This window comes from Poeciliopsis prolifica, unplaced genomic scaffold, assembly GCF_027474105.1.
Source record: "Poeciliopsis prolifica strain line A6 unplaced genomic scaffold, Auburn_PproV2 SCAFFOLD041, whole genome shotgun sequence".
Lineage (NCBI taxonomy): Eukaryota > Metazoa > Chordata > Actinopteri > Cyprinodontiformes > Poeciliidae > Poeciliopsis > Poeciliopsis prolifica.
This window is the reverse complement of record NW_026562416.1, coordinates 4,161,587-4,173,460: the sequence shown is the minus strand read 5'-3', so window position 1 is coordinate 4,173,460 and position 11,874 is coordinate 4,161,587. Positions and strand designations below refer to the sequence as shown.

General features: G+C 34.8%; 1 protein-coding gene across 1 annotated transcript; it reads left to right on the top strand.

The window, feature by feature from the left end:
- Positions 1 to 2,895: 2,895 nt before the first annotated feature.
- On the top strand, positions 2,896 to 11,002 carry LOC129375940 (tyrosine-protein kinase STYK1-like). The gene is made up of 10 exons (XM_055055327.1): positions 2,896 to 3,127; positions 4,521 to 4,576; positions 6,763 to 7,005; positions 7,096 to 7,605; positions 7,792 to 7,973; positions 8,569 to 8,637; positions 8,743 to 8,954; positions 9,194 to 9,234; positions 10,025 to 10,121; positions 10,679 to 11,002. Exons 2-10 carry the CDS (start codon positions 4,522 to 4,524, stop codon positions 10,872 to 10,874), a joined length of 1,605 nt encoding a protein of 534 aa, XP_054911302.1. The 5' UTR covers positions 2,896 to 3,127; position 4,521; the 3' UTR covers positions 10,875 to 11,002.
- The last annotated feature ends 872 nt before the right edge of the window (positions 11,003 to 11,874 follow it).

The following is an 11,874-nucleotide window of genomic DNA, read 5'->3' as shown; positions in this document are numbered from 1 at the left end:
CTGATCCAGAATGCTGCTGCTCGCGTTCTCACTAAAACCAGGAAGATAGAGACATAACAGCAGTTTTAAAGTCCCTCCACTGGCTCCCTGTAGCTCAAAGAATAGATTTTAAAATACTGTTGTTAGTTTACAAATCACTGAACGGTTTAGCACCACAATACATCAAAGATCTGCTGTTGTTGTATCAACCTTTCAGACTCTCAGGTCTTCTGGTTCTGGTCTGCTCTGCATCCCCAGAACCAGAACCAAGAGAGGAGAAGCAGCTTTCAGCATCTATGCACCAAAACTTTGGAACAAACTTCCAGAAAACTGTAAAACAGCGGAAACCCTGACTTCTTTTAAATCGCAATTAAAAACACACCTGTTTAGAGTTTCATTTCAAATGTAATATGTAACAATGTACTGTCTATTATATGTTGCATGACTTTGTATTCTTGTGTTTATGATGTAAAGCACTTTGAAATGCCTTGCTGAAATGTGCTATACAAATAAAATTTGATTGATTGATGGATTGATTGGTGTCTGGGGATGCAGAATGTCTCATTTCAAATATTTCCTGATAATTACCATAGTATTTTGTCATTTTTATTTTAAATAAGATTTGGATTGTGACTGCCATTTTGTGAATTTGTGCCATTACAGAAACAGACAGTATGAATTGAAGTCAGTCACACTGAAAGTACTCAATGTTCTTCCTGTTCCAGCCATCAGTGTGGAAGACTTCGTCATGGTGACTGTGTTGCTTGTCAAGATTCCTGAGTTCAAACTAGAAAGCATAACATGGGAGCAATCGCCCAACAGCATTCCTAGACGGGTTTTGGTTCACAGTTAAACATGCTTCTGATTTGATTTTTATTAAAACTGCTAATCTGTTCTTTGAATTCACAGATAGATCAATTACATGTGTGCTTATTATAAATCTCTTTGCTTAGAATCATTGTTTTAGCCTTAAAGAAATTTAAATCAAGTAAACAAACCGTGTGTATTTAGGAGTTTAGTAAATTGCTGGTCATTAGAATCAACATAAGCAACTGTAGTTCAAAAACTTGGCAGTGGTAAAGTTGTGTCAACATCATACTTAGATTTGAAAAATACACTCTTGAACAATGTCCTTTGGACAGATGAGACCAAAAAGTCTCATCTTGACCATCATTTACAGCATCATAATAAGCATCAGCACAAAAACACCACAGCCGCTTTCACAATGGTGGAAGGATTTAGGCTACTTTCTGCCTTGGCATTTCACAGATAATGAGATGACCATGAACTTTTCCATATACCAAAGTATTGTAGAGTCAAATTGTTGTGTGACAGACAAAACCTGACCACAACTAGAATGATCTGAACCATTTGACCAAATGTAGCATTTATTGCCTTTTTCATAGTCGCTTATTATTGTATTGTGTTTTTATTGTATAAAGCACTTTGAACTACTTTGTTGCTGAAATTTGCTTGGCAAATAAACTTGACATGACTTGACTTATGTATGAGCAAAAACCTGAAAACTTATTGAACCTGAGCTGAGAAAAAAAAAGTCCCTCCACAAGGTTGTATCTCGTTTCAGCCAATGGTTGATTATACAACCTATTGAATCATAGGTAAGTTGAGTTTTTTCCGCATTATCTCTGAAAGCCGTGGTAAACAGAGCATGAATCAAGATTTTTTTATTACATCAAGCAAAATATGTTTGCAGTTGTAACCTGACCACATTTTCTTCAATCAAAGTTTTGTTCAATTGTTAACTGATAAAACTCAGCTTTTGACTTAAGTGTTTTTATAAATATATAAGAAGACAAAAAAGAACCGAGCAAAGATTATCTATCATGTGATAATTTTTCATGACTGATGCAAATCAACAAAGCAGGAAAATGACAGGTGAGCAACATGCTAATTTGCTAATGGGTGTGTGAGTGTACCGACTTGATTTTGGAACAAAGACGTGGAAGTGACTCAGAAGTAAGTGAAAAGTTCATTTAGCTGTGGTCACGCCTCAAGTTGTGACAAAATTAATGAATTTCTGTCAAGTCCTCTGATTTCTACTTGGTAAATCCAAATTAAATAATCTAGATGATAGCTAATTTGAATAATATTGTAATATTATTAATGTATTTTGATGTAGAAATAATCAATAATGCTTCTGTATGTCACAATGACAAATGTGTTATCTTGACAATACTATCTATTTTTGAAGTGCAGAATGAAGCAAGAGTCTATATCCAGGTTAATAAATTAAAACTTGCAAACACTTTCTGGTTTAAGCAAGGAAGAGTAAAAGTTTGGCTCTTCTTACTATTTTTCACATCTTGTTAAATCAAAACAAGTCAGATTATGTCATTGTTACATTATGAGAGGCCAACACAAACCCATAGTTGTCATTAGGTGGGAATAATTATTTACTTTGTGTTTAGCTGCATGCATACTGAGTACACACAAATTTTAAATCACTAACTAAATCGTTTATAGTCGTTTATAGGGATCACAATTATAAACGACTTTGCTTTGGATTATTCAATGAGATTTCAAAGTACATTTCAATTTGGAGAAAAAAAGCTGGATGAATGAGAATCGCTGCAATGAACTTGAGCTTGATTCTAAATATTTTAACATTCTACTAATGCTCATAATTCAGTTCTTAGTTTAAAACAGATTAAAACAGCAGGCTAAAAACTGCAGCCATAATGTGACATTAACACAAAGAAGCCAGGTCTTAGTAATGTTTTCAAAATGCTGATTTCAACGATTTGAATATTTCCTAGCGCACACATGCAATGGATGACATACGGAAAATACAACACAGCCTCATGACACGCTGCATGAGGGCGGTGAGGGTGCTGGACGGGATGTGGGTGTGGAAAACCTGAGAGAGAAACTGAAGTGGAAGGACGAGTGAGAGAATAGCACTATGCAGGTGACAACACAACACAAACTACACTTTAAAAAATGTCTACCTCTAATGGAAATGTGTCTGTTTGTGGTTTTATCTGCTGAGAACAATGACAATTGAGAGGAAGGACTGGAATTTACTCTACTGCTCTAAACAAATATGGAAAGCTAAAGAGGAAACTATACATTTGTAGTTCCTACAGCACAGAGTTTTACACCTCAGCGGTCTCACACAGGTGGCCAGGTAAGATGTAAATACGGTGGCTTTGAGAATACTTCTCTTTGTTCTGCTTTTGCATTTTATACAGCATTGCATCTCCCAGTTGACTAAAACCTAAGCCACATTCTGCTCCTATAAGCAGATAGCATCACTTTACAGTCTAAACATTATTGAATGGACTGTCATGTTCAGGATGTCTTTGTCTTAGTCCACAAATTTGCAACAACTTTTCCATTGACTGAATGTTTTTACAATACTACTTTTAATTTTCACAGTTGAAAATTTAATTTCACAGTTTAATTTCCAATTGTGAAAAGGCATTTTCACTCTGTCAGTACAGTAAGAGCTCATCATAGTCGCAGCAATGCTGTCAAACTGGTTCAGTGACATATAAGTCAGAAGGCAAACAACGCCATCATGACTTTGTGTTTTGTTTTTGTACGCTTTTTTTTCCCACATGCTGTGTTTCACTTTTTAACTTATGCAAATATTCCATAGTAGATTTATAAGTTATAAATAATAAAGGACTTGTATGATCCGGCATTGCTGGATGTTTGTCTGTTCTTGGTGTAGACTGTTCTTATTATCGCTCTCTTGTGATGATTTTAAATTTGTTTGGTAAAACTGGCCTTTGAAGGTAAGAAACAAAAAAATTTAATGGAAATATATTCAGTTTGACAGAAAAATGTAAAATTTATCTGAAAAATGTCTTAAAATAACCTCAGTTCTCAAAAAACCAAACATTCAAATTCTGTTAAAGATCATAAAGCATTAGATGATGGTTATCTACTTGACTCTTTATTATGTATTTAAAAAAATAAAAACTTATACTTTTAATCTGACAAATGAGACTCACTGGACCTAAGTTCTAATGTATTGAATATGATTGTATGTCAGGCAAAAATACCAATAAAACTGATTTGATTTAATATGTGCATTTTAATATGGTGCCAGACAAACCTTGAAACAAATTCAGTGCCATAATAGCACCAATAATCGCCATTTAAATCAGTTATCTTAATATCTCTTCATTCTCTGATGTCAGCTTTTTATTTTGAAGACCACAGAGGTTTCCTGTTGTAACCTGATGCATGAACTTGTTGTCTTTCAATATACAAACACTTTCCGCTGGAAGGAAAGAGGTGTTACATCTAAATATTACATAAAGGGAACTGCCTTTCTGTGTGTGCTGCTATTTTTCCTTTACAGTCATGTTTTACCTTGTAAATGTGTTTTAGTTCTGTTCTCTTGATCCGCACTGTGGCATGTGCAAGTGTGTGTTGGATTATGTAACAAACTACATAAGTTGGCTGACAAATAAAAGCATTGGTCTTTTTCTGCTGGTTACTGGAAATGTGTCTGCCTGATATCCAGCAATGCTGAAATGTCTGTTTTATGATCTTCCTGTTTTCTACAGGATGACGACCAACTACACAGACATTAGTCCCTGTGATCCAGATGACAGGCTCTGTAGTAAGTAATAAAAACTGCTAATGTTAAATACTTAACATTTTCAAAACTTTATATTATATTTGCCATTCCCACCCTGATTGTTTATACTTATATACTTTGTACTTATCTTCCTGTATGAGGCTGAAAAAATGCCAGAATATAATATTTTTTAAACTTATGACCTATTTTAAACAAAATTGTTCACATAATCCTAAAGCTAACCTAAACTGCTGAATGAAACATAAGCTCAATTTGACTGTAAAAGGAGTGCTGGCATTACAAATGACATAGTTAAGCTTTTATATGTTTATAGAGATTTCTTTTATTACTGACTTAAAAATATGAATTATGTAAATTTTGACTAGATAATTTTTGAGAGAAAATAGATTAAAACTATTCAGAACTATGGAAAAAAAAATTAAAGCCTTCATGTTTGAACGAACAATAACAGCTAAAGTTTTTATAAGCAATGACTGTGGGTCCCAAATACAGACATCATGTGAGACAGAGAAGAATGTGGGACAAAATGTTTAATACATTAAATAAAAACTTATCAGAAAAATATCTAAAGTCTCAAATCCTAAGAATCCCAAACAAAGTGCAGGAAATGGAACATGAAAATTCAGAGAGGAGAAAATGGAGAAAAAGCAGATAAACCAGCAGTGACTGAAAAAACTAAAGGAGAATGATTCATAATGACAATTAGAGGTGAATTGTGCAACAAGAGACAAGTGGAGACTAATTAACCACAGTAAGTTTAGATGAAGAAAAAGTAGATACGTTATTGTGCTATTAAATAAATTTTGTTCCAAACCAGAAATCAGTGAAGGGGGCAGGAAGAGGGATGAAATGGAATAAGGAAGCAACGCATTTGCTTTTCCATGTCTACATCTGATAAATGTCTAGAAAGCTTCCTCAGATGAAATGTATTTGGCTGTAAATGAAGTAAAAAAAAGTCTCAGGTTTGCCTTTTAATGTAATACTAGTTAGTTAGCAACTGGTTTTACCTCTTTGTCCGATAAAACATTAATTTAAGAAAAAATATTTGTGGATTCAAGATGAGCAGAAGGAGAATGCTGGAAATCAAAAGCTGTGCTCTTGAAAGTTCAAGTCAAGCCTTGAATGAGAATGTCACATAATGATTAATATCATTCCACAAAGTTCACACCACTCCTTAAAATGTGTCAGAACCAGAATAGGAGTTGTTTAACTCCAACAGTAGCTTCACATTCTTTAACATCAAGAAGACAGCTGAGCTTTGTGTTAAACAGCAGAGGGTGTGTAAATCCATGGATTTGAGAGACAATACTAGAATTGACATAGAATAAATCAGCTTCATTTGAATAAACACTAAACGGTTAAAGGGTGGAGAAAAGAATCAATATGGAGGTCAGGGAGCAACTGAAGGAAAAGAAACAGGACCAAAAACAAAGAAACAATCAACAAGCAATTAAAAAATACACATCTCAGGATTTCCTGGGTTGATTAGAAGTTTGCTGTAAAATCTATAAAATCTACAGTTTTTTAGTGATTACCGTTTAATTTTATCTCACTTACATATATTTTTAATCAGTGTTTCATAGATATTAAGAGTTTGAGGCTTAATCCCAGCATTAGGATTTAATTTATAAATTAAATATAAAATAATTTATAACTCATAGATTATAAATTAATTCTGTATTAATTATAAATGAGGAATTAATTAATTTGGATAAAATTATTTGTTTATTTTGTTGCCAAATAATGGGAGAATGTTGTAAACAAAAATGTAATTGATTTGTATTTTGTATTTATGTGTATATAATCAGACATAAATCTTGCTGTTCAATACCTTTTCCAGTAGTCCTGATCACCATGACTGGTCTTTCAACATTTGACATATCACTGCACAATGCATATTTCCTGTTAAAGAAAATATGCAGCTAAAATAAAAACAATAAGGATCCCTCAATATTTAAAATAATATTTATAGCAGATTACATAAATTAGACTTTACAGTAGGACAACATGTTTTAAACCACAGACAACTGCCATGTATAGCTCCACACAGTGTGAACTCTTTTCTTTTTGGTGGGAAAAGAAAAGACAAAAGAAATTTCTGTCAACACGAGACAACACAGCAGAATGAACAAAAATATATAGGACTAAAAATTTTAAGAACTTTGCATTTTTTTGGACTTCATGTTTCTTTGTCTTTCTTCTCACAGTAACACGAGAATATCAGCTTGGAGTGATTGTCGTCCCTGCGTTGTTGGTCTCGCTCACTGTGATCACGTTAGTGATCATTTTTATATTACTGTGCTGTAATCAGAGAGAGCGGACACGAGTCAGAACTCCTGCTCGATACCACACTCACCAGCACACCACAAACCAGAGACACTCACAGCAAAACCACAACCACAACAACAACCGTCACCCCCATCACAGACGTCACCTACAGGGAATAGATGGTACACTCCTTTTGGTCTACTCTTTTTGTGAATTACTTCTTTCCGACTAATCAAACAGATGATTTATTCTGTATTATTTCTCTCAAAAAGCGCCCCCAGGGATTGACCCTCTTGAACATGAAGAGGTGCCAATGAGAGTTCAAAACACACATCACAATGTGAAGCCACAAGATGAATTTCCAGAGAGGCATGGGACTGCAGCACCACATAGAACTAGAGACAGACATGCAGCTGCAACAAGACATCGCTCTCCAGAGAGACATGCAACAAGACATCACTCTCCAGAGAGACATGCAACAAGACATCACTCTCCAGAGAGACATGCAACAAGACATCACTCTCCAGAGAGACATGCTGCAAGACATCACTCTCCAGAAAGACACACTACTAGACATCGTTCTCCAGAGAGACATGCTACAAGACATCACTCTCCAGAAAGACATACGGATGCAGAACCACAAACGTCCACAAGGAGGCCTCTTGGAAACTTTAGTCAAGTCACTCCATTGACGCCATCTTTCCATATCAAACCAGGAGACACAGTAAGCCTCTACAGAGCTCGCATGGAAAACAAGGACGTCATCTTGAGAGCATTAAAAGGTAAATAGTTTTTTCCCCCAAGTACTGACAAAAAAAATTTTAAATCAAAAATTAATTTAAAATTTCTTAGAAAATGAAATCTCCAAAGCTGCAAGTTTTCAGCACTTTCTGCTAAAATCGTTCAGGTTTAAATATATATATTTTTTCTATTTTAAAATCACTTCTCTTATCCACATTTTTCTTCAGAAAATGCGAGTACCAGTGAGAAACAGCACTTTCTGGGGTTTGCATCCTTCCTGGGAGGACTGGGCCCTCACCCTTTTATTCCTGCTGTGCTGGGCGTGGTTTCTGTGCGGTCGCCTTTAGTGATAGTGCTGGAGGAGTTGAGGCACAGAGACTTACTAGGGTTCCTGTGGAAGTGCAGAGAGGTAGAGCACCATTGTTCTTCTCAGAAAGATTGATAATATCTGTGGGTTTAGACTCGTGTTTAAATAAAAATGTCATCACTTGTGATTCGGTTTGTTTGAGAAGCTGTAATAATATCTGGAACTAAATCAGCCATCATCTACGAAACACAATAAAAAAAAGCCATTTTCTTTTAATTATTTTGAAATTATGCTTTCCACTTATTAACAGTAAGCAGATATTTTTCCAGTTTTAGTCTTTTCACTGTATTAAGCTCTGAGTTTAATTATTTAGCTGTGTTCGTGTCCTCTAAAGGAACTACTGATGTCATTAAGTTCTGACTATTTCTTTAAAAGTGACAAATAGAAGAGATTAATTTAAATTATCTTGAAACTAAGAATGTATTAATATAACTTTTTAACTATGAAAACCTTTCTTAGTATAGTGTAATTCTTGAGATGATTGACATGCCCTTACATAACCACCACTGACTGCCCAGTATTCTAAATTTTGGCCCTAATGTCGCACCAACTTAAATGTATTTCAGTTTACTTAGATCTCAAAACATGCATCGGAACTTGGAAGCCCTTAACTTCCCTCACTTTTCTCTTACTAAAGGATAATTCAAGTCATAAAATGACAGAAAAAATGATCTTCACCATGGCAGGACAAGTGGCCTCTGCTTTGGTTAGTTGAACTGCTGTACTTCTAATTATACTCACATTTCTGAAATTTCCTACTTCCATTTACTTTTTACTTATATTCCAGCATATGTCGTGTTTCTCATCCTAGGATTACCTGCACAGTCAGGGATCTATCCATGGGAACATTGGCGCTCGCAGTGTTTTGGTTGGTGGGGACATGACAGCCAAACTGTGGGGATTGGGCTCAGCTTATCACAGAACACAGGTCGACACTGCTGGGCTGGTGGAGGAAATGGAGCTGAAGAAATGGCAGGCACCTGAAGTTCTGGCCAGGAGAACGGCCAGTAACAGCAGCGATGTGTAAGTGTTTAAGTTCCCTATAACAAACATAACGATAGTGAGATGTTAGTGATTGGAGAGACTGAATCTGGATGTTATATGTCAGGATTTGGCATTTCAAAATATGTCAGAATGATTCACTTCACTGTTAATCTGCTGCATTAAAACATTTTTGCTGCACATCTGGACTTTTCAAATGCTGTAGTTTAACCTGGTAAAAACTTAAGTGACCTAAAGTTATTTTTCAAATAATTTCACAGATGGTCCTTCGGTATCCTCCTTTATGAAATGGTCACATTAGGTGAGTATCCTACAAGCACTATTGAGAAAAATGTCAAAATCCCCAATTCTTACTGGCTTTTGTGTCAACTTGTCATCTCTTCCACTTTCTTAAGCCACATAATTATATAAAGTTTAGATTTGAACAATAAAGAGGAGGAAACTGCACAGGTTAAGGAAAAGAAGTGGCAAATAAAAAAAATAGATTAGCTTCAGATGTCTATTACTTTTAGCTAAAACTTGTTATGAAAATGACTAATTTACACACTAACCGAAAATAAAAACTCTGGGGATGTAGAGCTGTTTCAGCAGAGCTTCAGCTTGTAGAGTTAGGAGTCTTCCAAAAATAATGGGAGTATAAATAGGAGTGTAATGAGATTGTTGGACATGATTTCCATTTCTTTAAGACTGCCTTGAAAAAATAAAAATAAAAAAAATCTATCTTGAAGGAAGTATTGTAAACTTATAGTATATATCCTGGTTTGGAATATTTTAGAATGGTAGAATTATTAGTTTTCTCTTCTGGATTGTACAAAATATTCTTACAAAAATATATAAATTGTTAAATTTTAATATGAACGAACATATCTTCTACAAATTATAAGAAAATTGCAACTACATCATGTTTCTTTTTTTTAAAAAAAGGGAGCAGTAAAAATCTCCAAAATTGATCAATGTTATTCATCTTCTTTTCAAGTTAAATTTAGTAATATTTTAACATCAGTCATGTAAATGCTTTAAGTAAACTATTACAAACAAGATAGCCTGGAAGTCATAAAATAATAACGTAATGAAAACTTCTCTGCTTTTAGGTGACCCACCTTTTGCTCACATCATGTCGACTGAACTTCTGCAGTATCTCCAAAGAGGAAAAACTGTGAAACGGCCAACCAACTGCTCCAACACACTGTAAGAACGGCTGCAGAAAATTATTATTATGATCCCATGTCTACAAAAAAAGGGCAGTAGCTGGTCAGAAAATCAGCTACTGATAAACTTATGTTAATAGAGAAAAATTAGTGAACTATTTCAGTTTGAATCTAAAATTTTTAATTGTGTTTCTGGTCATTCCGTTTCTGAAAACATTTGGAGTATATTAGTAAATTTTAGCCTAAGAAAAAGGTACTTTGTCACCTGATTTACAGAAAAAAAGAAATGACAAAATCTTGACCATATCAGTTTGATGTCAAAATAAAATTAAATATCAAGCTGAAAAACAACAGATTATATGTGGAAAATATTTGATCATTCAAATAAACATACAGAAATTACTTTAAGGTAATTCATATTAATTACCAAACATCTTATTTGTAACATATTTACAGTGCCCTGCTCCCATACAACATGTAGATTGTCCCATTTGTGGCATTCAAAACTTTGAGGATGCACACTCATGTGTTTCTGCAACTGCTTAAGTAAAATGCACATATGCATGTTTGTGTTTTTCACTCTAACTGTGTTTGTAGGTACTCCATGATGAAATCATGCTGCAGCTGGAGCCCCCAAGGGCGTCCCTCAGTCACCAGACTCTTTAGGATGCTTCATGAAGGAGAGCAATCGGCAAATGGGAGCACAGCTCTACGGGTGCCTGAGCCACTGAACATGGAAAGATACATGAGGGAGGCGGGATATGGAGAGGCGTTCAACTACGCCGTGCTCTGATTGCCTGGGACTGCTGTGACAAAGGACTGTTGGAGCCATTATTCGCAGCCCAATGAAACAAATTCCTTAAAGTCCCAAGTACTGCTACAGTACAAAAAAAGCCAGGGGAATAAAATATGCCAATTACATTGTTTGTTTATAAAACATGTTTTTATATTTATAAGAAGTTTTGGAATACAAAATATGAAGCACACCCATGAAGTATGTTTTAGGTAATTTATTCTTTTGCAAATATGTATATATTTTGGTAAATAATACCTGGGTTGTCTACATTTAACTTATGATCATTTTAAAGTCAGTCCCTGTCTTCTTTTTAAAGACAAACCAAAAAGCATTGCTCATATTTTATTAATTTGATCCATATTTTCACAATGAAATGATACGATTCAGGGTTTATGTGCAGGGCTCAAACAAATAAATTATGACTTCATGAACACAGAGCAGTATTTAATAGATTTTGTTTCTTGTCTGTAGAATATTGATAAAACCTAGTCTTTGATTCGCCAAGAAGAAATCAGACAAGTTTCGGTAGCGTAACAGCACCTGACACATCTCTTGACTTTCAAGAAAGTGAAGCTGGCAAATAAATGTGCAGTCTCCATGGCAACCAAATGTTGCACTGACCAATTGGTCTTTAAAGCCATTAGTACTGCATCTGGTTGTGAATCAGAGATTCACCACAGCATTAGGATATCTCACAGCAAGGAAATATAGCTAGAACTAGAGACGTTTCTAGAAAAAACAGTCAAAAACAAAGACACAGCCATCTTTCTTGGTTACTGGTGTACTTGCTGCATGGGTATTTGCAGCTGTATCTTAAAAAAGTACCATTTTTGATAAATTAAATTGAAAAAAGTAATGTTTTTTTATGGTAATTGAACAAAGAGTGATACAGGGTTTAGATCGGGTCAGTTTGCTCAACGTTCAGATTGATAAAGTTAAATGTTATCACTCTGATGGTCATAAAATCAGATATCACTATCCTTCGTGGTGTTGCTAG

What these genes read in the sequence shown, in the direction of transcription:
- LOC129375940 (XM_055055327.1), top strand. Translation starts at nt 4,522, where the DNA reads ATGACGACCAACTACACAGACATTAGTCCCTGTGATCCAGATGACAGG. An exon ending in CATCTTGAGAGCATTAAAAG is followed by an intron (nt 7,606 to 7,791) that starts GTAAATAGTTTT and finishes ATTTTTCTTCAG; the next exon opens with AAAATGCGAGTACCAGTGAG. An exon ending in TCCTGTGGAAGTGCAGAGAG is followed by an intron (nt 7,974 to 8,568) that starts GTAGAGCACCAT and finishes CTCTTACTAAAG; the next exon opens with GATAATTCAAGTCATAAAAT.